The 24,505-nt window shown below is 39.3% G+C and overlaps 1 protein-coding gene across 1 annotated transcript in view; it reads right to left on the reverse strand.

Moving 5' to 3' along the window:
- CNTNAP2 (contactin associated protein 2) overlaps positions 1-24,505 on the reverse strand; it is a 1,268,404-nt gene that overhangs the window by 112,878 nt on the left and 1,131,021 nt on the right. The window contains exon 16 of the mRNA XM_075142928.1: positions 8,795-8,965. Within this exon, the coding sequence (XP_074999029.1) occupies positions 8,795-8,965 (171 nt within the window). The remainder of the gene's footprint in view (positions 1-8,794; positions 8,966-24,505) is intronic.

Raw genomic sequence — 24,505 nt, forward strand, 5'->3', positions numbered from 1 at the left:
TTTTCTAGCAAGACCAGCCTTCAGGAGTTCCCAGGCCCCAGAGATCAGGGAGAAAGTCTGGAGCAGGCAGGTTGGGCCAGATGACCTCCAGAGGTCCCCTCCAGACTCAACCATATTGTGATTGTGTGATTCTGTGATTGCAGAAACTGTGTGGGCTATTTACTTACTGAAAGAGCAGTTGAGATTCATTTTAGTCCCATGGGCGGGATGTTATCAAAATCACACACTTGTCTTTTGCTGAGATGAGCATTTTTAAATATTAAAGTATTTTTTTGGGAAAAAAAATAATTGCACCTCAGGTGGGTCTCCTAGCCGTTAGCTCTATCGCTTCATTCACTCCATGGCTCATTAAGAATGCCATTATTCCTGCAAAGTGGTGAAGAAAAGATTGAGATATTCAAAGACATTGTTTCCTCATAATCTAGTGATCAGAGCATCCACAGATGCAGTGGAAGATAGATATCTGAAACTCATGTGGGCAGAGAAAAGGAATGCACTGGGAACATCTGCCAAGTCTGGCCATGTAAGGCAGGCAGAGCAGTGCCTACTCCACTGAAACCAGAGCTCTTCATGTGCTACTCCGGTGTTACAAAGATGCAGGCACATCTGGGCATGCCAGAGGATACATCTTGAGGAAATTCCTTTGGAAAATTTAGGCTGATACAGGCTTGACACATTTCCTTCTAGGTGGCAGCTGAATAAGTATTTTGAGTATCAAAATTTTGTACTGAGATGCTTAAGCCTGCTGGTGGATCTAGCCTCTGACACATTGTCTTCAGGAGGAGACACATCCGGTCATGAAGTAAATCAAATTCAGTCATTACTGTCAAGAAGAGAGGAAGCTTGTCCTCCTAGTTTGTTTTGGAACGTGTTCTGTTAAAACAGAAAATTCAGTGACAAAGTTGGGCTGGAGAAGTCAACTGAGCTCGAAGTGGCACCCTGCTACTACTTACCACATGAACTAATGCAAGAAGTCATACAGTCACTTCAAAGAGTAGCAGGATGAGAAAGTCTTCACATATCAGCTTGATTTCAGTTCTACATGTGAATTGTTATTTCAAATTACAGGAAATTACAAAGAAAATGTAAACTAATGGAGTTACCATAGTTTAATGACCTAGTGCCCAGATTTTACCCTGCAGTCAAGCAAGGTAAGAGTGCACATAAAGCCAGTAAGTGAAGCAGAGATCACTTTCTAATGTGCGGCAGAACACAAATACGAAAGCATATAAAGGATTTAACAAAGTCAATGTAATGGAGATATTTCTTTGATTAAAAAAACCTCTGATTTTTCAAAGAAGAGAATTGTTACAGATCTAGCATATTTGATTTTCTTCCAAAAAGAGCAGAGGTGGAAAACAGAATTGCACAGATTGTTGATGAGAGAGATGAAGTATGGGTCATCAGAAAATTAAAGGACGTCTAATTTGTTTTGGGTCAAGTCATATTTAGTATTATGATGAATACCTTTGCACAAGAAGTCAGCATATGTCTAAATTTTTTTGCCAGTAACATAATGTTGGAAAGGTCAGAAAATAACACATAACAAACGGGATCCCAGTGTGATCGGCCAAAAATTCCTAGGACACAGTGGGCAGGGTATGCCATTGTAAAAGGCACTAAAAAACCATTATCAGAATTAATGTGGATAGTTCTGATTACCTGTGTTTAAGAAAGAAGAATTCAAGGTGAATTGAGTAGGGAGAACCTTATTAGCATAACAAGAGAAAGGAACAAAAGAAAGTATCTTATGAGAAGAGATGACGTGAGTTTGTCTCTTAGCAATTAAAAGCTGAGAGAAGATACGATTGCTCCATAAATACACAAGGGGAGACTAAATGCTAGGAAGGGAAAATAGTTCAGCCAAAGAACAGTATTGAAAAAAGAACAAATGGCTATAAACAAAAGATGCAAATAAAACTGTTAGGAATTAGAAGATTTCTAACCAACAAAGGTGTGAAAGTCTGAAAGAGTTGTCCAGCTGGCAAAAATTCAAACTATTTTCAATAGAGAGTTGGACAAATTTAGGGACCTAGACACGGGTTATGCATCATGGTTGCCTGTGACAGCGAGGATCTAAATTCAAGGACCCAGAAGTTCTGTTCCTGTCACGTGCCTAAGACATCCGGTAATTTTGCATAGTATAGTAAATATTTACTTTCTGCAGGAAAAAGATCAGCATACATGAAGAAGGTAACAAAGCATATGGAGTTTCAGAATGTAACAGAAAGTAGACTGGAAAAGGGGGCAAAGAGCTGAGATGAGCTAGTGGGTGATAGGGCTAGCAACGTTTGCCATGTGTTGCGTGTATCTAGTGCAATAGAAACCAAAGTTAGGGAGAACTATGCTTTTTGAATGCCAACCAGTTCCCACCTTGAACTTTATGTGAGCTGTAACTTATTTATAAGACACTGCGCATAAAATGACTATTAAAGTGGCATTTATGGCAATGAGAAAAGCACCGAGCACCCTTGGAAGGAGAGGAGTAATGCTGAGGGGATGCTGTATGGCACTGTGCAGTGCAGGGTCACGAATGCCATATTGACATTGAGGCAGGCTGAAGTAGAGCAACCTGTACCCGGCAACCTGTACCTTGTCAGAGTCCGAGCTAGTTACAGAAGAGCTACTGATGGCCTTAATTTCCCCACAGCCCTGTGCCTAGGATTTTCTATTGGTCAGTTTTAGCCATTCCCCAGCTGGGATGTTTATTTGCTGCCTTTGGCTTGCTCCCACATGCCAGCCTGGGCACCTATCCCCATCTGCTAATTAGGAACAAGGATACAGGTGGAACAGGCCTTCTCAGATGGGCCATAAATTGCCCTGTTTGAATATCAGGCTTTTCTGCACCACTTACCTCATTTGAAAAGGAATCTTATCTTTAAATGAATGGTGCTTGCAGTTCTTCAGACTAGGGTTTTTTTTTCTTTGTAACTAACTTTCATATTGTCCTGGAATAGGATAAGAGTTTGCAAAACTGTAAAAACATTTGGGTCAAAAATTTCCCTGAAGAAATTTAATGTTTTTCCATTTAATTTGATAACTTCTTTCTGGGCCTTGGGATAAAGAGATTCCTCAGTGTCCTATGCATTCTTTGACGTGTGGCTAATGCAACATGCTCTCCTAGGGGGTTGTTTTTCAAAACAGTGACCTTCTGCTAGGAAAGCAAAATATCAACTCAATTAAAAGAAACAACAAAGGTCACACCGGTTTCCCTACCTAGCTGAAAAGATAAAGCAGTGGAAAATGTAAGCTGCATTTACATTAACATATGGGAATTTAAAGAGTATCATATGAAAACTGATTGACATGGTAGAATTCCATTTTAGGATGCCTCTGGAGAAAGAAGTGATGAAGTTATTAAAATTTGTAAGAAAATATATTAATCAGTCATGTGTTAGAGCATTCAGTCTGGAGGAACAGAAAGCTATCTGGGCAGAAGCAGCAAACAGCAATGGGAATCATGGTCCCTGATCTGTCACTGCTTCTTGTCTGATTTTGGAGAAGTTACTCCTGTCTCAACCAAGTAGCCTAGAAACAGCTAAGCACAGGAAGCAATGTAGGACTTCTCTCTTCAACTGCAAATGTTAGGTATTAGAGTGCTGTCAGTACCCCTTGCCCACAGAGCAAGTAGTCCCATCCTGAAGCCATACCACTGCTCTCATTAGCAAGCTACTCCATGTAATCCCTTTCACAGCAGCCAAGTTCACTGATCACTCCTTGGGGAGACTTTTAGGGCAGCTAGCATTGCAGGGGTTAGCAGCCAAGTGACATCTCTGAATGTAGGGGTTGTAAGTATTTCTAGCTTTCTACAATAAATTAATAAGAAAGCTCCTTCCTCACTTACATGTTCATGCCAGGATCAAACACAAGCTGATCTTTATCTCTCTAAGCCTCATCTTTTTCTTCTACTGCAAAACTGACTTGCTGTTTACTTACTTCAAAATAATAACAATGATATACAATTCATTAGTGTCTGTAAATTGCTTGGAGGTGCTGGGATGAGACGAGCTACAGTAGTGCGCAGAATCTCTTTTCCATTAAAATAATATAACAGTGCCATTAAGAGACTTTTCCGGAAACAGTTTAATTCACCACTGCCTTTCTAGAGCAACAGTCCTGGGAATCTGATACAAAACAGTGATGGTCAATGCTTCTTCCCAAATTCTCAGGAATATGTCCCTTCCAGAATTTGCTTTCAGGAATACATCTCTTCCAAAACTTGGGATTTCTCTTGATCAGAAAGTTCAAATGTGGACTATTTGACAAACACCTCACAGGTATGAAATAGTTGGATTTTCATAGTCATAGCTTTCCGAAGTCTTCAACCCACATCTCATAAATGTACAAAACCACATTTTTGCTCCTTTGACCCTAGTCAGATATGTTGATATTCAGCCGGATTTTAGGTCGCCCCCTGCCTGCTGCAGAGGTTCAAGTTAGGATCCTGGAGGCCTATTTCCCTGCACCTCAATGGCTCTAGCTGGGCTCCGTTATGCAAAGCTACCATTTCCAAGGAGGAGTGACTGCAAGGAAGAACTGAATGGGGAGGGGAGCTGAAAGTCTTCAAGAATTCAAAATGAAATTCTTGGCATGTTTTGTTTGGCAACATTCAATCCTGAAGTATTCAAAAAAAAAAAGAACATTAGGATTGCTTTTGAAGACCTGCAGGATCCATGTTGCTGTTGGCTGACGTACCGGCTACTGTTTCATCTCTGTTTCAGGCGTGCTAGGTCTGCTCCCGACCTCTGCGTCATGGGGACAGAGGTAAAGGCAAAGGATGAATTAGAGCAATGGCCAGCTAAACTGGTTAGCAGTAGTAGGTGGGTCTCTTATGGCAGGTATATGTATCTGACGGGCCACACAGCTTATTTCAGTTCACAGGAGTACTCCATACTATAGCCAACTCCCTATTACCTCTCAGAGCAAGTGTCGGCTCTATTGCACATACACAGTATAAAGATATGGAGAGCGGACACTAAATTTCATAGGCGCTTTCAGGTACACACTAGGGGAGCAGATGAGGGGTTCTGAGAAAGACGTCAAACAGCTGCTTGAAATTATGTTCAAACTTTTTGGTGGATTGCTTTTATGAAGGGCACTGACAAGGAACTGTCTGAGACAGCCCTGGCAGGCTTTGTAGACAGCAGGTTACTTACCTCTGGGTCCTAAAAGGTAGGTCAAGGTTAAAGAAGGGGGCTAGTATAAATGAAAAAATGGTGTTCTCAATGGTGTTTTTATAGGAAGACTGGATTTTAGGTTAAACCCTCCCAAAACTGTATAGGAAAGCTCTAAAAGATAAAACATTGGTTTTTTCTCTCTCTAAAAAACATTTTTAATTTTAAAAACATCTAGAAGTTTTGACCAGAGACATATGGTTTCTGGAAGCACTGCTTTACAGAAAAATTTATACCTTATCCAACTACCTCCTTTCTAAGCCAGTTGTAGTAGTTGCCAGCTGACCAGCCAGCTATAAAAATAATGGAGTTCTGTAGATTTACTGATGTATGTAAAAACTGAGGCTTCAGGTAATTCTACATCTCTGCCAACTGTTCCATGAATGGTGACAAGTGCGAGCCTGCCAGAGGAGCTGCTTGATAAATGGAATAACCAAAGACTTCAGCCACATTCATAGTAACATTTTATCACTGTTTTTTTCATGACAGTCCTCCTTGTCAGCTGTTTGGAAAAGCTATTTCTTAAATCAGAGAAACACGTTCTTTCCTTCCTTCCTGTATTCCCCCTCTCCTCAGAGATGGCAGTCTTGGGCTTTGCTGAAGACACATGAAGTTACTCTTCAAGATACTGCAAGATTCCATCTCCTTTTTTTATAAATCTAGAGAATTAGAAAATAATCTGTGCAGTTATTAGACCTTAAGAAGCTCCAAGACAGCACACCAATAAAATAATTTAATGAGCATTCCTAGTGACAACTCTTGTGCTCAGAATAAAACACGCAATAGCAAAGTCCTTTCCAAAGACTTGAAGCTAAGAATTTTTATAGACCGAATTATTTGTTTCCCTAAGGCATTCACCAAGTGCAGCAAGCTGATTAAAATACTGGATATTGTAGATCCTCTCAGTCCTAGTCTGTAGAGCTAAGCTTATGCTTGACTAACCATATATTACAGGTATACACATATATTACAGGTATTTCACACATAAGGGAAGAAGAAAAAAGAATTTGCAGTGTTTGCTGGCAGGACACCGATTTCCACATTTTCCTTTTGGAATTGTAAAAAGTAAAGAAATCAAGGAAAAGTTTTGTAGGAAGTCATTCTTCTTCAATGAGAATTGTACCTGTATGAGAAGGCAATGAACAGACAAAAGCAACGCACCCACTGTTTGAAGTGCAACAGCTTGCGGTAAATATGTGATGACGGCCATTACGCAAAAACCTTTAATACAAAATAGCGGTTCTACTAAAGAATTTGATGGGTTAGCTAGAAAGCAGCCTGCCAAAGGAAACCTTCTTCAGGGTTTAGCGGTAATTCTGTAATTACTTGACTGACTTAACTTTACATTCTTGTTAAGAAACAAATTCACATGTTAATTTTATGGGACTTCTGTAAAGGGGAAGCAAACTTTTAAGAAGCAGCAGGGTCGATTGTAAGTCATGTAAGGAACTTCTGAAATCCTGAAACCACTTTTCATTTGAATGAATTCCAACAAAACATAAGTGCAGACTAGAATGAAACAAACAAACATGAAAACTGTATAAAACAAACATTCATTAAATAAATGTGTAATTCAGAAGAGAGAATGAGTTTCTTTTTGTTACTAAAACCACAGTAATTCAACTTTTTTTGAGCTATGACTGGTAGAACATTCAAGTCACAGAAAGGCCTATTTTCTGGGGCTCTGAAAATTTCAAGCAAGAGTTTCCAGGAAAGAAAGGGTAGAGTGAATGCAATGATATCGAATAAACTGCTTTGTCCTTTTAGCAAATACAGTCAGCATAATTTTAATCAAGAGGTTTTTACTACTTAAATAGGAATAGTACGTTTGACCTTATAGACTGTTTTTACAGATGATATTTCAATTCTTACCGTCAAGAATTTGTAACTTAAGGTTTCGATTCAGGGACATGAGGCAGAAGTTGAATTTATACATATGCTAAATCACAGCAAAGTCAGTGGATCTCATACATAGGCTTGAGATGATATTTGTTTGATGATATTCTGGGTACGCTGCCACATGCTTTCTTGAACTGGTGCATCTATTCAGTGAGCCACTGCAGCATGATTATTATTTAAACTGTGTTGAGTTCAAAAGAATTATAGTTACTGCCAAGTCACCTTTATTCACTGTTATTGTCACCTTTTAGCTAAGGTAACAGCATGGCTGGTCTGATAACTACAGCGGCTGAGAACACCTTCCATATATTAGAAGAGCAAGAAGCTCTGGAGATGCCCACCTCAGCTGACTGTAAGTACTACTTAAATTCATAGTGAAATTAGAAATAGCTGCCACTTTAGCATTAAAAGGCTGTGCCCCTTGTTAATACAAACGAGACTATTCCCTCTGACTCAAGAGGAGCTATTTTGTTTTGCATCAGTTGCAGATTACAGAAAATTGGGATTAAGCAACATCAACTAAATTCCTTGTAGGAAGAGGGAAAGAAGCTGTCACCCACTTGGAACTTGGCACTTTATTCTTACCCGAAAGAGAAATTTAGTTGCATTTTAAAGGGGCCTCCTGGTGGTTTCTAAATTTCCACATTCTAATTTGTGTGTTTAGACTTTGGGAAGTGTTGAAAATGGCTTTTTGTTTTAAAATTAGATGCGCACATGTAAATCGCATTGAATCTGCATAAAAATAGATTATTTGGGGTATGCAAACAATTTCTTCTCTTTCAACATTAGTGACTTTTGACGCTGACTTTTGTGCATCAATATTTAGAGCTGGGGTCCTTGGCCTCCATGAGTAGCTCCTGCAGCAGAAGGAAGCACAAATGCTTTTCCCGGTGCTGGAGCGCAGGGAGGCAGCTTGCTGCACTGTACCCCTGCCACTGTAATGTGCCGCTAGAGGCTGTAGTAACAGCCGCACGTAGCACAGCAGGCCTGTCACCGCTCCTGTTTATGACAGGGTAAACTGGATCGAGGGAGAACAAAGGAGACATAAAACATTTTTCCCCCCTAATTCAACTGCTTCAATTTCACTAAGCAGAATTCAGGTACAGCTGAGGATTTTGCCGTCTTTCCTTGGAAAGTTTGCCCCTGGGCCATTAAAAATGGTTTAAATAATAAAATTAACTTGCCTTGTGATATCATTATGCCCTCTTTCTTGGATCAGCGATTTTATTAGCAGATAATACTGATAAAGATTTATTTCTATGAGATTTTTTAGGGCTTTAAATATCATATGCAAGTTTTCAGCTCTTTGGCTCCTTACAGTGCTGTGTGGATGGTCTCTCTTTTTTTTTTTCCTTTCCCCTATGTCAAAACAACAGTGAGATAAACCAGAAAAGCACACACAGCTGCAGACACACACTTTAAAGAAATAAATCTGGCATGCAATTTTGAAAAATCTTTTCAGGTTACTGTCATTTTTATAACCGACGTTACCAGTTCCATCCTTCTTGGTATTTCTCCCCTCAAGAAATAATCCAAATATACTTCAAGCGCTCCTCCCACATAAGGCAACTTGAAAATATGTCAAGCAGCTTGATTTGGAAGTTTTTGCAGAATTTAATGAGCTTACATGTTTTACTGAATCATACACATTCCTTGAAACCTACTATCTGACACAAACCCACTTCAGGTGCCAGGAAGAGTGATGGGAAGCACATACTTACATTTCAGCTCTAGTTTGATGAAGTCAGTGTTCCCCAGGTTCTCGAGAAACACCCCGTCCGAGGCCGACGTTTTGAAATAGAAAGAGATGTCTGCGCTGGTTTCCCCTTGGAAGGTGGAGAAGTGAAGGTAGGATGACGAAGTAACGAAAGAAGCCGCGTTCCAGTAATTCCCTGCATAGGATAGACAGGAAATACACATGTTTCAGTACTCTCTCGAAGCTCTCTGAAAAGTTGAAGCTTTTCATGTCGATACATGCTACAGTGTTGTCTATGCTGAAAAAAAAACCCCAAACACCTTGATTCTACTACCTCCTTTTTGTTTTTCTGGATACGGCATGTCAGGTTTCAGAAGGTAGAGCAAGTTAATGGTACATTTATTTTCAAGTTCCTAATTTATCATATTCAGTCATACACCAATGTGTTGCTAGTACATGTTTAGTATAGTAACACTGAATGCATGGGAGATCAGACAGGTGGGCAAAACACTAATCTGGTGACTGCCTCACCTCAGGCACATGTTTTGCTTTCATACATTGCCTCACGTGTAACTTATCTGTCTTCATATTTACTCTACACAACTACACCCATTTCTTCTGAAAATGTAGCCATGTCTATTAGAAGTCTATTAATATATATCACAGGAAAAATCCAATAAATGAAGCTAAGCAATACAGACACAATTAACATATGCCCCTAATAGTCCCTTAATACATTTCCACTGGAGAAATATCATAATTAATAAAATTCAAGAACTATAACAGTACTTTAGCTAGCATGCTAGTCAACATTCTGTGCAAGGTAGCATTACATTGCAAGGAGAAAAAAAAAGATATAGGTGATATGGTAAGCCAATGAGAGATTGACGCAGCTAATTCTACTTTCATCAGGATGCTTATGTATCCAGATTCAGAAATTTATTAAAATATCACTCATTAACTCACCACAGCTGAGTCCTTAGTATTCCAGCTAATAAACACAGTAAGAAACTGCTTTCCATTCCAGTCAAAACTCCCAGAGATCAGTTTTCCATTATTTGATTATTGAACTAGATGATAATGCTATTATTTCTCTGGTTAGCACTGGATGAATATAAATGAGCACGCTGAAGCTCCAGAAGCTCAACACTGCTTATATATAACACCACTGGCCCACATCCAAGTCTGAAGTGTTATAATTTGTGTAATTTATTAATCTCTATTCAAATTTAAATTGAACATCTGAGTTAACAGAAGAAGGCTTTAGGTTTAAATACATGCATACTATTGCCTTCCACATTTCTATCCCACCCCCTCCATTTAATTCTGCCTCTCTCAAGAATGCAGAATGAGAGGCTTTGGAAAAAGAAGCAGCTTTCCATTTACTTTAATGCATCCCAGGAGGAAAGTTGTAACTGAGATTTTGTGTGTATGTGTGTACCTGCACGTGTGAGCAGTGAAAAGGGGATGAAATGGGCATTCATAACACAAGATATACAGCTTTGTGAATTAACCAGTTAGGCTAGGTCAGCTGGTTTTCAACCGGTAAATATTTACCCTATTTAGACAAACTGGTAATTTCCAGATTGAATATTATTAATGATTTCTATAGAAATGTCAATAATCTTCATATCATAAACAAGCTTGGGCAAGAAAAGTCTGCTAATTAGCTGCAAGGTCTTTCTCTGAAAACATACTTAATGGTAAAGCAAGACAGATAAAAAAGGTCTAGAATTTTATTTTCATTCATGGTCTCAGGTCTCTTTCCACCTCTCACTTTTCAGAGTCCTCCCTCAATATTAGGGTTGCCTATGGTCTAGGTGCATGAGTGCTTTGTCAATAATCTGTTAGTACAGGATCCAGATGGAGTACCGTATACGGTTTCCCACTTGCAGATGTACCTGGACATCTACATTTCCTTCTCCTCGGAGCTACAGATATGCTAGATGGTGGCAGACTCTCAAAACAGGTTTTATACCACTTGCTGAATAAACTCACGTGAAATAAACAGGACTTAGACAAAAAGTCAGGAATATATTAATGCAAACCTTGTTAAGGAGCTAATCTGATGCCCTGAATAACCTTGTAGAAATGCTTGCATGTCTTTATAAGTTAAATAAGTATTTTAGTCCCCTAGCTTTACATTCTCTGAATATTACCCAAGTTATAAGCCTAAAACACAAAGAACACACAACAAGCAAAACAGCTGTGAGAGCTACAGGGAACCTACTAGGAAATTCAAGTACTAATGGAGACAAATATCTCTTCAGCGAAAAAGGCTCCCCAGCCACCTCACTACCCCAAAATGAGACCAGGACGAGTATGCAGCTGTGTTGCCGTCCAGCCAAATAGCGTGGCTGCAGCGGGCTCTGCCGCCAGGCTTCCTCCTCTGGCCGGGGACGCTGGTTACAGACCAGCCTTCCCGCCAGCTTCATCCAGCCAGCAGTCGCTGCATGCAAGTCCCGTGCTCGCACCATGCTTACATCTTCTGTGAGCCTCACACAGCTCAAGAATGACAGGTTAGACACCTATCGTAACTAATCACTTCCACTGATGCATTGACAACGGCTTTGTTGAAAGGATCATATTTTTGTTTTATTTTGTCAAGTCCTGGCACAATGAGAGCCTCGTCCCTTATCTGTAGCCTCCACTGCAACACAGTATAACATTACTATTGCAAATAGTATTGCACAAATAATATTGTAAATAAGAGTAGGAGCTGCTGCATGAAACAGCTATTTATTTTCTAGTATTTTATTTGCATCTTTTTAATTATCTTGCAAACTTGAAAGCATTAGATGTAATTTAACATAGACTCAGTCTGCAATGCTGGGACACTTTGGGTTAAATCCTTAACCATGACAGCGCATAACCAAAGTGCAGGTTTGCCTTTACAGGCAATTAATTTTCAGTTATACGTGACCATTCCTTTGTATAGTCAGAGGAGAAGATTTCACTTTCTTAGTTTTTAAAGTAAAATATAAATTTCAGAGTTTTTAGGACTGGTATTTGTTGTGGGTTTATCCAACAGGGTCCAGCCATATGGCTAAGATTTCACACCATCACCACGGTATGCTTAAAAGTAGGACTACCATTACAAATACAATTACAGGGCCAGATAGGCGGATGGGTTCATATTGAAATGCATGTCACCATTTAGTTGAAACAAAATCAATCAATTTTTATTTAGTGCTACACCTAGTCTACTGAAGAGGTCCGTCACTAAGGATTTTACATTTCATTCGAAATGCTGTGATTTGACTCTGCAGAAAGCCTTGGCTGCAGATGCTACTGGCGAGAGGATAAATACAAACAGTGCACATTGAATGGGAAAACCTGCAGCTTGAGAGAGACATTTTCAAAGACTATTCATAACAAATTCCTGTAAAGATAAAATCATGGTTTCGCACATCGGTATACATTCATCTCAAAACACTTTCAGGGGAAAAAGACATTTTATTAAGAGTACAATGGAAATGTTTTGCTAAACATACATAATGATTTTTTATCATAAAATGATATCTTTTGGTAAGAAAGGGGCTGCCTAAGGGAATCTTGAATAACAATCCACTTTACACACATTATTATTGTTGCTTGCCAGGAACCTTTGTCAGTCACTAAAATTTCTTTGGCACATTGTCACACTCCTTTCCTCAAATGGTTTGAACATATTGATCCTATAGGCATTTTTCTCCCACGTTAGACTGAGCAAGCAGTAGATGGAGGAAACTGGGACTGAGACTTAAAGCACAGGGTAGATGTTATGGCAGCACGGACCCAAACTAATAAGAGGTGGGAAAGGGAGTTTATTTAGAAAGAACACTCTAAATGCTAAGTTTGTAATCCATCCTGTTAATAACTATTGTGTCATGATTATTGCCTAGGAGTAACTGGACCTTACAGAACAGTACGCTTATGGGACATGACTGAGAAAGTCTTGCAAGAAACATTCTGCTTTGCAAGAAAGTCACTCAAGCTAGGAAGGATAGCATTTTTCAGGGACGCAGTAGGCTTGGAAACATTAAGATGGGGAAGGCAGAAGGGATTCTATTTTGAAGATGGGAAGAAAGAGGTGCTCGGAGGCACACCATCCCTTTCTTTGCCCTTTCTCCCTCCAGATAGCTAAAATACCATGAAAGCTAAGGAGGACTTCTATTGTAGAGTATAGTCTGAAATATAACTTTATAATTTTATTTTCTTCTTTGTAAACTCATCCATAATTCTGTAATCAAGACCACAGCTCTGTTGTACAGCTCTGTTGTTTTAAGCTTGCTTAGTGTTTAAACTTGACTTAAACCAATTAAACAGGTACAGAGCATGCTGCTGTCATGGAAGCACAAATACGAATAAATTGAGACACCAGACAAGCCTTTTCAGTTGTTTGCAACCCAAGATAAATGTGGATATCCCCAAAATATGGCTGTGTTTCTCACGAAGTTGCATGTTTCTTGGTGATGGCATTAAGCCTTAGGACACGGGGCATGCAGAGGCAGGCAAGGTAAAAGCTGACCGCAGCCCCAGAAGAAACTCTGTCATGGATGTTTGTCTTGATTCAAGCAGAGGTCAGAGCAATAGTTGTGCCAGAGGTGCTTCGATGGACCATGTAACACGGCGTGATTCTGTTTTCAATTTGTGTCAAGGTGGAAATTAAAATCCAACTCATCAAGCTCCTGCAAAACAGCCCTACCCCTTTCTCATTAGTTTGGCTAACTCTCAGTTACTGTGCTCTTTATAATTTGTATGGTACAAAGTGTCTCTTCTACTGGTCCATAAAGACTCAGTCTCAGGCAGAACGCTGCACTATAATTACAAAGGTATGATTTTTACAAGAAGCACAATAGCACAAAAAATCACCCTGACTGCCAAGATTAATGAGAAGGGACAACTTAAATCTCACATAAAAAGCTGAATAAAGACTTGAAGATTTTTCCATGAAGTCCCACCTCAGGGAGGAGAAGGAGATGGTTGCCATAATACTGACAAGGAAAAATGCACCTTCTTCTGAGTTATGCAACATGGACCGATGTCTTTTTATGTGTGGTAGCTCTGTAACCCAATAAAACAGAGTCACTGGGCTTACAGCAATCAGCCTTTCAGCTTCTCCTTTGCAGTATTTTTGTCCAGAACTCCCTTGCTAGCTCCCATCAATATCTTCTTTCTTAGTATGATTGAAATTCATGCTTTAACACCATCAATTTCACTTTTACATTTAAACCCATTGAAATGGATAATGGCAATAGCAGAACTGTAAAAGACATCAGTGCTTTTAGCCCTGCTAGGCAATAGCACTAGAGAACGAATGCTGCAATGTCAGGCAGCTCTTATGTATTACAATAGACCAAAAACCTCCAGGGCCCTCATCTGCAGCAAAACAGATTTTCTATCAAAACCATTATGTGAATAAAATGTAAGAATAGTCTCTTATTTCAGAGAAGATGGATGTGTGAATGAAAAACTGTTCTGTGCCACAAAGTAATGGATTGAGATTATCCATACAATTATGCTCAATAAATCAAGTTTTTTTTTCCTTTCTTCTTTTTCCATTCTGGGAGAGAGGAATCTATGCATGCACACTCAGAGCAGTTTGGGTATCAGTACAGCAACAATCACAGCTTTGATTCAAGTCTTCAGATCTGCATCATGAGTGGAATTGGCCCTAACGAAATCCAAATTCACTGTTGGACTTTATCCAACTTCATTGTCAATGAAACAACGGGGTAGAAGGAGGAAAGATATTCCAATCAAAAAAGAATGTCACAAGTTATTCAGGAAACAAAAGAAAAGTCAAAGAAAATTGGCAGTGTTTCTCGCACTGAGTTGTACCTTATTTTGAAAGGCGTAACTGCAACCTCGAAGCAAGGCAAGCCCTCTTCTGTCAATGGTGCTAATCTGAGTGGGGCAGAGAGCATGGCTTCAGTCTGGGCAGGAGGTGCGTGTGTTGGGGGGAGAGGAGAGCAAGGATGGCAAGTTGTCAGCAGCCTAAGTCCTTTTGGTGGGAGGACTACAATGCTGGTGGCTTCTCCCTCACTGAAGGGTCTGCTTGGTGTTGTTTTTGTGCTAACACGCATTTACACCTTCGGTTTTCACTGGTCTGCAACTCCGTGCCACATTTACTATATGTTTTACTATACTACATTTACTACACTTAATGTATATATAATTTACTATATATGGTAAGTGTTGCATATATTCTTTGATTTCTTTGATACCAGCTCCAGTCCTGAATTTATCTGACTGCCAGTGAGTTGGTTATAGCCCTGGGGTCCCCTGTATCAGTCAGTGCCCAGTCTTGTGTCATCCCATGCCTGTACTCCTCTGCCCTGCATCCCATGTTTCCACTTTTCAAGGCCGCTGCTATCATACTAGATGTGTATTCCTCTCCATTGCATCATTATGTTAGTCATCAATATCTCATTCTGCATAAAGTAACTACTTTTTACTAGTATCTATATAAAAATGTGGTTATACCATAAGAAGATAAGCAAAAGTAAAACCAACTAGGCATAGCCACCCTGTCATTAGAAAAACAAAAAGGTGTTTCAGCTAAACGAAGAAAAACAAGCTTGAGTTAGGGACCAAAGGAGTGCAAGCCTGGCAAGCCTGTGGCCTTGCATCCTCCGTACAATATCCATAGACTCTAAGTAGAGATGGCAATATTGTATTTCTTGGGCTACGGGTTTACAATTGATCAACATCATGGCAGAATATCATGTAAAAAGAAGCATGTAAATTACTACTTAATTTAAAATTAAGATAGTAGTGTCCTGATTTACTTAATCCAAACGTGAATCAAGAAAAATATACTAAATGGAATTGCTACACAAGATGTTGGCTTAATTGCAGAAAAGTCCTTTGACAACAGACAAGAAAAATAATCCCCAAGTCAACAGGTGAAGAGTGTATTAACACTGCATAGTATTTAGCACTTTCAGGCTAAATAAAAATATAGGTTAGATTTCAATTTTCAAGACAAAACTAGCTCTGTATCTTTCAACAAAGTAACAAATGGCTGGAAGTCCAGAACAAAACCTGCTGAGAATATCAACACATCTAAAGGTGAGTTCAGAATTAGCAAAACAGAAAAGTTAGCTCTGCTGTGGTGACTGTCACATTAAAGACAATTCAGATTTTAAAGGATAAACGCTAAGTTTTAGAAAAAAAAAAATTTTTTTTTAAATTACCTCAACTCCAGGAGGCTGCAGCATTGTAACGGAATGCATTTTGGCTGATCTAACTAAAACGGGTTCCTTCTACAGAACAGAAGTGTTAAAAAGCCTGAGAGATGAAGGGAATCCGGCAGAATTGGGCTGAGAGTCTGCTTTTGTTAGGATTTGGAGGAGGCTTGCAGAGGTCTAGAGTTTCAAACTCAGGAAGAGATCGATATGTCCAGATGCAGAAAGTACATTTGAACTGAAAAACTTACGTGCTTATGGTTTTTAACCTCTTCGATTTCTATACTACACCTCAAACTCAAAGTAATTCCTTGAGGTTTCTCTTCTGGAAGTTCACTGCATGCATCTTTTCTGAAAGTGAGATCCTGGAAAACGTTAACTGTCTCTGCGCATCTGGGTGGTGATCTTCCACTGATGCCCTTGTCTCCTCCAGTGGTGGGAAGGTTGTTTGGTCTCTACTCATAGTCCTTTGCCACCTCTTCTTTTACTGCGAATGCCAAAAGTCCTGCATGCCTGCCACTGCTGTGACAACGGTTGATCTCATTACAGAAGTTGTCACCTTTTCACACAGGCCCAAGGCCTAAAGCCCCAAGATCCTTTATGCAGAACAAGATGCTGAGTAGAAGGTTAACTGTCTTTCAGGAATTACAAATGCAGGATAGCTTTAAATTGCTTAGTTAGAAATGAAAGAGTATCTGCCCTATTATCTGGGCTCAACTTGAGTACTATGGGCAATAATGAAGGACAGAAACCAGCTTACATTAAGATTGCAGTAAGATGGATAGCAGTTTATCTCCTTGCCGTTATAAATTATCTGTTTTCATAAAGATTCTCAAGTGACATAACACTTACAAGACATAGATCAATGGATATAAACACAGATGCTAAAGTTTGCTTTACTCTGCCAGTCACTATATTTGCTGAGTGAGGGAAAAGTGCAATCACATTTATCAGTGAGATGTTGGAGTCAATGAAACAGATTCAGATTCAGTGATGCAGAAAAGTTTCCAGCACCTGCTGTGTTACTTGCAAGCATCTTTGGAAGATCATTTTTCAAAAGTCTTGCCTCCTGGTCACAATGCCTAATCACGATGCATACCCTGTCACTGCTGGCATCATTACTTTCATCCATCTAAAGAATGAAAGGTCCTGATCTGGCATGGTTTACAACCTGGAGCTGTGTAATGTGCTGATGGAGCTTTAATGATGCATGTAAACTGGTGTCCTTTCAAGGGAATTTTTTTAAATAATAACTGACCTGCAAACATCAGCTTGATCACCCCTGTGCCACAGTCAACGCAGGGGGTAGGAACCCTGCCATGATGCCAGAATGGTAAACATTAAATACAGGAACCTGCTGTTGTCCACAAACTGAGGATCTGATTCTCTATTGCCTTGTAGATATTGGTGCGTATAGCTGTGCAAAGCAATTGTAATAGCTTACCATTCCCATCTGGTAATACTGCTTAACCATGGTATGCTCAGCACATGACTGTGCAAGATGCAAGGCAAAGACATAAGGACAATAACGGAAGAAAACAATGACCTTTCTTAAGAGCTCAGCTCCTCTGTGGTACTAAATTTATTGCCTGTGCTGCGGAGGTGAACTGCAGGAAAGGGTAGTTCTCAGATCCCTCCTTTCTGCTCTCAAGATCCTTGGCTAGGTATGTGGACAATGAGATGCAGCTCTAGAGTTCAGCAGAGGCATAGAGCCGTTGCACTGGCCCAACACCATGTGGACAACATAATCCAATAACCATTTCTACTTCTGCCATTCCCATTTACTACCCCTGGCATGACTTTTTATAACAAGGATGTGCTGGGTAATCTCTACGCAGCTCTCTTCCTCTACATTTTCTCATTTTGGGAGGAAAGATTCTCTGCTTAGGGTGACATTTCTATTGCTATGTGTGGCTTCAAAGTCACTGGTGTTTGGCTAAGGATCTGGCCTCAGTGTCCTGGCTCTTGACCATGTGATTTGTGTTCTCCTTGAGCAGCTCCACTTTCACAATGGAAAATGTTCTTCAGAATTAAAATGTAAGATACAATTTAGTCTTGATGTAGCACATTAACTATTCTTCATGTCATTGATTCCAGAATTACCTGTTATTCACAGAGATCATAAAATTATTTTGCTTGATCTTCTATTACTGGATGGATTTCAGAGCCTTCTGAACTAAAACTGGGAATATTTAACTCATAAGACATGACTAGGTCCTTTGATGAATCATAGTCCTCTGAGCTTTCATGAAACCTATGGCTAACAGCATTTGCTTGAAGTATTAATTTAATTCAGCAGGTGCACTAATACAAAGTTATGCTGTTCTACTGCTTATCCATAGAAATATACTTTCAATGACTCCTTTGTTCATGTCCCAATCCCAATTCCACAGAAATCAAGAAATACTTAAGATGTACATCAAACCTACAGTTAAGGAGTAAGACTATAATCTTGATTCTCATGGTGCCACTCCAGTCACTGTAACATTATTTGGGGTCCAACTTCCCATAATATATTTTCTAGGCATGTGGTTTTTACTGATGGTTGCTATTTATACTATCTAGGCCAATTAAGAGCATTTGTGGAGAATTTGAATTCTAGAGATGGACATCCTATGCTGAATCCAAACAGCCAAGGGCTTAAAAACACCTCTGTGGCCTCCCAGTCTTAGACTGCTCTAGGAACTGAGAAGAACCAGTGGTGTCTGCGTTCCACTGTTCCACTCATAAACTGAAGCTTTGGCTAGAATATCTGCTGTATGATGTGCTCTGGCCCTGGACATACTCCTTGATATGCCTATGCTGACCTAGCCTTTTCCCCTTCAGTCACTAATATCAGCTCTTCAAAAGGGTCTTTGAAAAGTAATTTTACAATTAATTTCTATATGGTCTATGGCAGAGAAACTTCTCACTTGGCTGCATTTGAGCCTTTCTTCCATTTGCTGCCTGTTCCTTACCTTTAAAATAACTCATTAAGACTATCACTGTGCCCAAAGATCTTACTAGATCTTACACGATCTCAGCAGTGTTCTAAATCCAAGAATGCAAAGAAAGAGTACTTACAAAATTTCAGTTTAAAAAGAAAAGTTTCCTGTATTAAGTGGTCCCCTAGAGCCTTGTGCCTGGCTATACTCCCTTCATCCGCCTTTTTTAGTCTTAACATTGCCGTTAGTGCCATTGTTAATATTGTGATCAGAGAGTAAAGTTACATGGGCAAAGTTACTCAGGTGAGCTTAGTGTAGAATTGCAGCTGTCACTCTTTGAGCAGTCATTGGCTAGTCACTCTTCAAATACCATATAGGTGATGCAAGCAAATATATGTAGTGTAATAGCAAATCTAAACCAGAACCCTAACTAAAATTTTTTAGACTAAGTAGGTCATCGTATGGAAAGACAATAAGGGATCTATTGCACTCCTGTTGCAGCTGGTCATAAAATTCTTATGGACTTGAGTGGTGGCAGCACTGAGACTGAGAATCTTAAATGTATATATATGTTGAAAATGCCCTTATGAATTTAATGAGGATTAAACTAACCAGAGTTTGCAGATATGTAAGAAAGACTTATACATAGCACCCCCCAATAGAAAATTATTAGCTTTAGCATTCAAAAAAAATCTAGCACCAATAACTGTGTTAAAGATTTAACTCCTCTAGAGGCCCCTTGCAACCTCAACTATTCTGTGAACTATTCTGTGAAAGTATGAACAATGACCAGGAAAAAAAAAAAAGAAAAGAATCTTGTTCTGGCTTGAATAAAAATGGCAAGGAAATCAATCTCATTCAAAAATTGAAATGAAATTAGTATTTTGGAGGTGAAATGGTTTGTGAAAGCAAAACACTTCTACATCTACAGGAGATCTGATTATGACCTCTTTCACATCATTCTGGTATAGCTCTACTGTTCATGGCATTACACTCAACTTACACAAGTCTGAGAGCATTTACTCAACGCTTGCTTCCCAAATCTTTTCCATCTCAGCCAAAATAATATGCAATGAAAGAGAAAACGAAGTGTGAAAAAGATATCTCAAAAAGAAACAAAGATCCTTCTTTCTCTGCCTTCCATTTCTTTCCTTCCTTTCCCTCCTTCCCTCTTCCTTTCTTCCTTCCTTCCTTCCTTCCCTCCTTCGTTCCTTCCTTCCACGCTCCTGCCCTCCTACTTGCCCTCCTTCCTCTTCTAGGTTTTCCCATGTCTCTCTACTAAACAGTCATCCAGAAATTTGGACTTGTAAAGGAATGTTTCAGCTGGCATATAACAACAAAAGATTGCAGAGAAAAACTGCCTTAAGACATTTTACAAAGCATGGCACAAAGTGGGAAAAGCATGCACATCTAAACTAGATTTCCAGAACACAAAAGGAATCCCTTGCAATGAAGATTTTTATCTGAAATGGAAGGATGACTTGGGGTAAGGGCACTGTGCCATAATTCAGTCATTCTAAATTCAATTTCTGGGCTCTGACATTCTTATCATACATGACCCTGGCCAAGTTGTTTATGGCTTATGGCTCCAGAGTCCAAGATCTCTGAGGTGAAGAAAACACCCCTTCTCTCTTTTCTTTTATAAGGTCTTTTGAATCTTGATCTTGTAGGACTGTCAACATACGCAGCAAACTGCGGTTACAATCTTAGGCTGCAAGAGGCAGCTTTTTTTCTTGAAGCAGAGTACTGAACTTGGCTGGAATTTGAACACGCTACTGTGACACAAGTGTTGACAATAATTTTCCATAAATTTACTACTTATCTTTCACATTATCCAAATGCATTGCTGTTGTGTGAAGTCATTAAATGAGTGTCAAAACATTTCAAAAATAGAGAACACAATTCTTAACATTGTTCTGCCTGCTCAAATAGCAAGATACCAATGTGGCAATATCATTGATGGATAAAAATATATACATGCGTAAATAAAAGATCTATCAACACTTAAAAAGCAACGATGACAAATATTTCACTGTGTTTAGAAGTAAATGTTTCTTCACAGTGTTTTGTAACCCTGCATCAATGTAATTATCTCATGATGACCAAGATACCCATCATGTTGCATTACTTGTTATGACATTTCTTTCCAATATAAATATAAACATAAATGCATTTAATAAATTACTTTGATCATTGAAGATTGCTGGTGAATTTTACTCAGGCTCTGCTTGAGCCTCAAAGGCCACTCTATCACTTGTGATATCATGCAGCCCAAAGCAGAAGGCTCCTTAGGACTCCATTTATCAGAGAAATAAATAAATATCTGCCATGGCAGATCTAAACCTTTTGAAAGGGAACATCACAATCGTGCTTACTATCATGGCTACTAGATCAGGCATTTGATGTTGAGAAAGAGTTCAGGCTATACTAAGGAATAGGAGCTTTGGTCTGTATTTGGTCTAAATAAGAAACTACTCATAATCTGTGAAGAGGCTGGGCTGCTTGACACCAGAGGTGTAGTTGCCTTGGATCTATGAAGTCTTTCTTCTTCTGCCAGAAGGAAGAGCTGTACTCTGATACTGGATTTTACAATTTTCTTCATCGGGAAAAGATGAAGTCTTTGCGAATGGCAATCTTAAGTTGCGTAAGGGCACAAATGGACCAAAATCTGCTTGTATTGGATCAACCTAGACTTCAAGTTAAAAGGCAGTCTTGGAGGAAAAACCTGGTTACACAGAAACTGATGTGAATCAGGATCTGATTTAGGGAAACCACCTAATTTCATCGGAATTTGTTGTTGCATGACAGCCTCTGTTCTGGAAGGAAATCCCCTGAAGGACAGAAACAAATGCAGCATTTCTCTAAGGAAACATTGACATGAGTCAAGAAATGCCTTGGAACAAAACCAGGGCTAACTCTGGAGATGGAAGCACTCGAGCTGTGTGGGTGCACCCAGGCCACTGGAGCATGTACACCTCTCCAGGCACTCAGATGGAGGGCTACTGGGTTGAGAGCAGAAGCTGGCCAGCACAGCCTTCCCATACCCAGCACTAAGACAGGCTCTCTGCGTTGGGCTGCATTCTTGTCATTTAGTTGTACCAGCTTGGCTGGAGTTCGTTAGTGTATATAGTGCTGCGCTGCGCCTTGTAAACTTAACGTACGCCTGTACTAATTACCTCGACTGCAGTTTGACCCTCTAAAGTGGGGCTGGTCTGGCTCAGATTCAGCCTTCATGTTATTTGCTATAATGAAAACTAATCTTGGTCCTCCCTTCTCAGACTATAAATAGGCAGCCTGTAACCAGCATTGCGTCTTTCCTGTGTAGTCATTGCTAACAGACAGAACAGCTGGTAAACTAGACTCCTGATGGCACATCTTGGCGATACCAAGTCTGTGCATGTGATGGTGGGTCACCTTCTCAACCATCTTACACTGTTTGCTTAAGAACACACTGAACAGGGCACTTGGCTTCAACCATCAGAAGCTCTGATTTGGGGATACTTCACCTGGTCTGCTGTTGTTCTGTGTGTAGCCATTTGTTTCTGAATTTGCTACGTATTCTTTGGGAGCTCAAAATACAAATAATTAAAATAGGTTAAAATAGAAAACTTGATGAGGAGGAACCAGATGAAAATCTGTTTTCGCAATGGAGGAAAAACTGGCACCCGTGTTGTATTATATTGTCTCAGTGTAAGTGAACAGTTTTAGTATATATTATTATGCATGCATGTCAATATTTGCCAGCAATCCAGGGTCTTTGTGTTTTTCTTGAGATATAATACTTACTCTCATACCTCTTCAGTGACAGCACGCTCAAAGGCAATTAATGTAATATCACATAAAGATAGCCATTCTCCCCCCACAGCCCCTCTTCTTCTCCCTCCCTCCTTCCTCCTCCTTCCCTGAAAAAAAACACTCCCAATAAACAAACCAGGAAGAATAAAGAGTACCAATTAATGATAGATTCAGATTTGATTTTTCTGGGAATGTGGATGAAAGGGTTAGCCAGCAAAGAGTTAGTAAAAAATCACCTCAGAGCTTGGTCTCTGCTGAGCTCACCTTGTCATTTCTGATTTCATTACTGAGTTTCTAGCAGAACGGTTGAACCTGCAAAATGTCCTTTCTCTCCCATTTGCTCAGCACAGTAAGCCAGCTGCCACGAGTGCTGAGGTAATGGGGGCTGAGGAATAGGGTGGCAGCAAAGAGGATTACTCCAGCTGCATCTAAAAACGCATGAATTCTGCAGAGAGCGAGCAACACATCCTGCTTCAGAATAGGGCTGATCGGCTTTTCTAAAAAAAAAAAAAAAGGTCATGACTCAGTGAAAAGCTCAAATGCTTATAGGAAGGAAAGAAACGTGTATATGAGTAGCCTAAGAACAATTCTGTCCATAAATATTTATTGAGAAAAGTACACAAATAGCAGAGGCTGAAAGCTTATTTTGCAGATTAAACCTCTCCTGGCAGTTTTTTTTTTTTCTCCATATGATGAGTAATTATGCAATTTCTTTGGCTTTCACTTATTATGATAGTACTGGTTATATTTTTCCTGAGCAAAATCAGTCTTCTCTGACAAGTGCATATCTGCACTATTTCCTTTAAGAGACACCATGATGCAAATGCAAGTTCTTCAGTTTCAATGGCAGTTGATACTGTTTGCCCCATCAGAGGGCAGAGGAACTTAGAAGGATCACACCAAAGTTTAGCACAATATATGTTTTCACTGACTATGCAACAGAATTAGCAGCCTCTCCCTTCACGGAAAGAAAAGCTGCAGATTACCAAATCAGTAGCTTCTCTCTTCTCTTCTCTTCTCTTCTCTTCTCTTCTCTTCTCTTCTCTTCTCTTCTCTTCTCTTCTCTTCTCTTCTCTTCTCTTCTCTTCTCTTCTCTTCTCTTCTCTTCTCTTCTCTTTTCTTTTCTTTTCTTTTCTTTTTTTTCTTTTTTCTTTTCTTCTTTTTCTTTTCCTTTCTTTTCCTTTCTTTTCTTTTTTCTTTTCTTTTCCTTTCTTTTCTTTTTTCTTTTCTTTTCTTTTCTTCTCTTTTCTTCTCTTCTCTTCTCTTCTCTTTTCTTTTTTCTTTTCTTTTCTTTTTTCTTTTCTTTCTATCTTCTCTTGCTCTTGCTCTATTCCCAGTGACATCTAAATCAATTCTTCAAGTAACTGAAAGAGCAAACATCCCCTAAGTCAACAGATAAATTTATGGTTAAAAGATGATTAATTGCAAAGTAATTTGTGTTTTGGCCTGCCAAAAGCAAGATGGTAAGCCAAAGTCTAGCCTCCACCTTCATAAGCGTCTAGCTTTGCATTTTCCTCTTTTGTTACCACTTTTTTTAGATTTGAAAATGAATATCAGTGAGAATCAGTCCCCCTCCTCCCCGCCTATAAATTTTGGCTTGAAAAAGAATGAAATGTATTTTTTTATCAGCTGATTATTTATCTGCAGACTTGCGCAATCTGGTAACCAAACTCATCTTACTCCTGTGTCATCACCTAAATAGAATGCTTTTCAAAAATAAACAATAATAGGAGAATTATGTGCCAAATTTTACTTTAAGACAAGATGGACTTCTTTCTTTAATGAGATGAACCAGTATTTCATTGCATAAATAAGATTACTTTTTAAAAAGGATAGGACCTATTC

Source organism: Calonectris borealis, chromosome 2 (assembly GCF_964195595.1).
Source record: "Calonectris borealis chromosome 2, bCalBor7.hap1.2, whole genome shotgun sequence".
Taxonomy (NCBI): domain Eukaryota; kingdom Metazoa; phylum Chordata; class Aves; order Procellariiformes; family Procellariidae; genus Calonectris; species Calonectris borealis.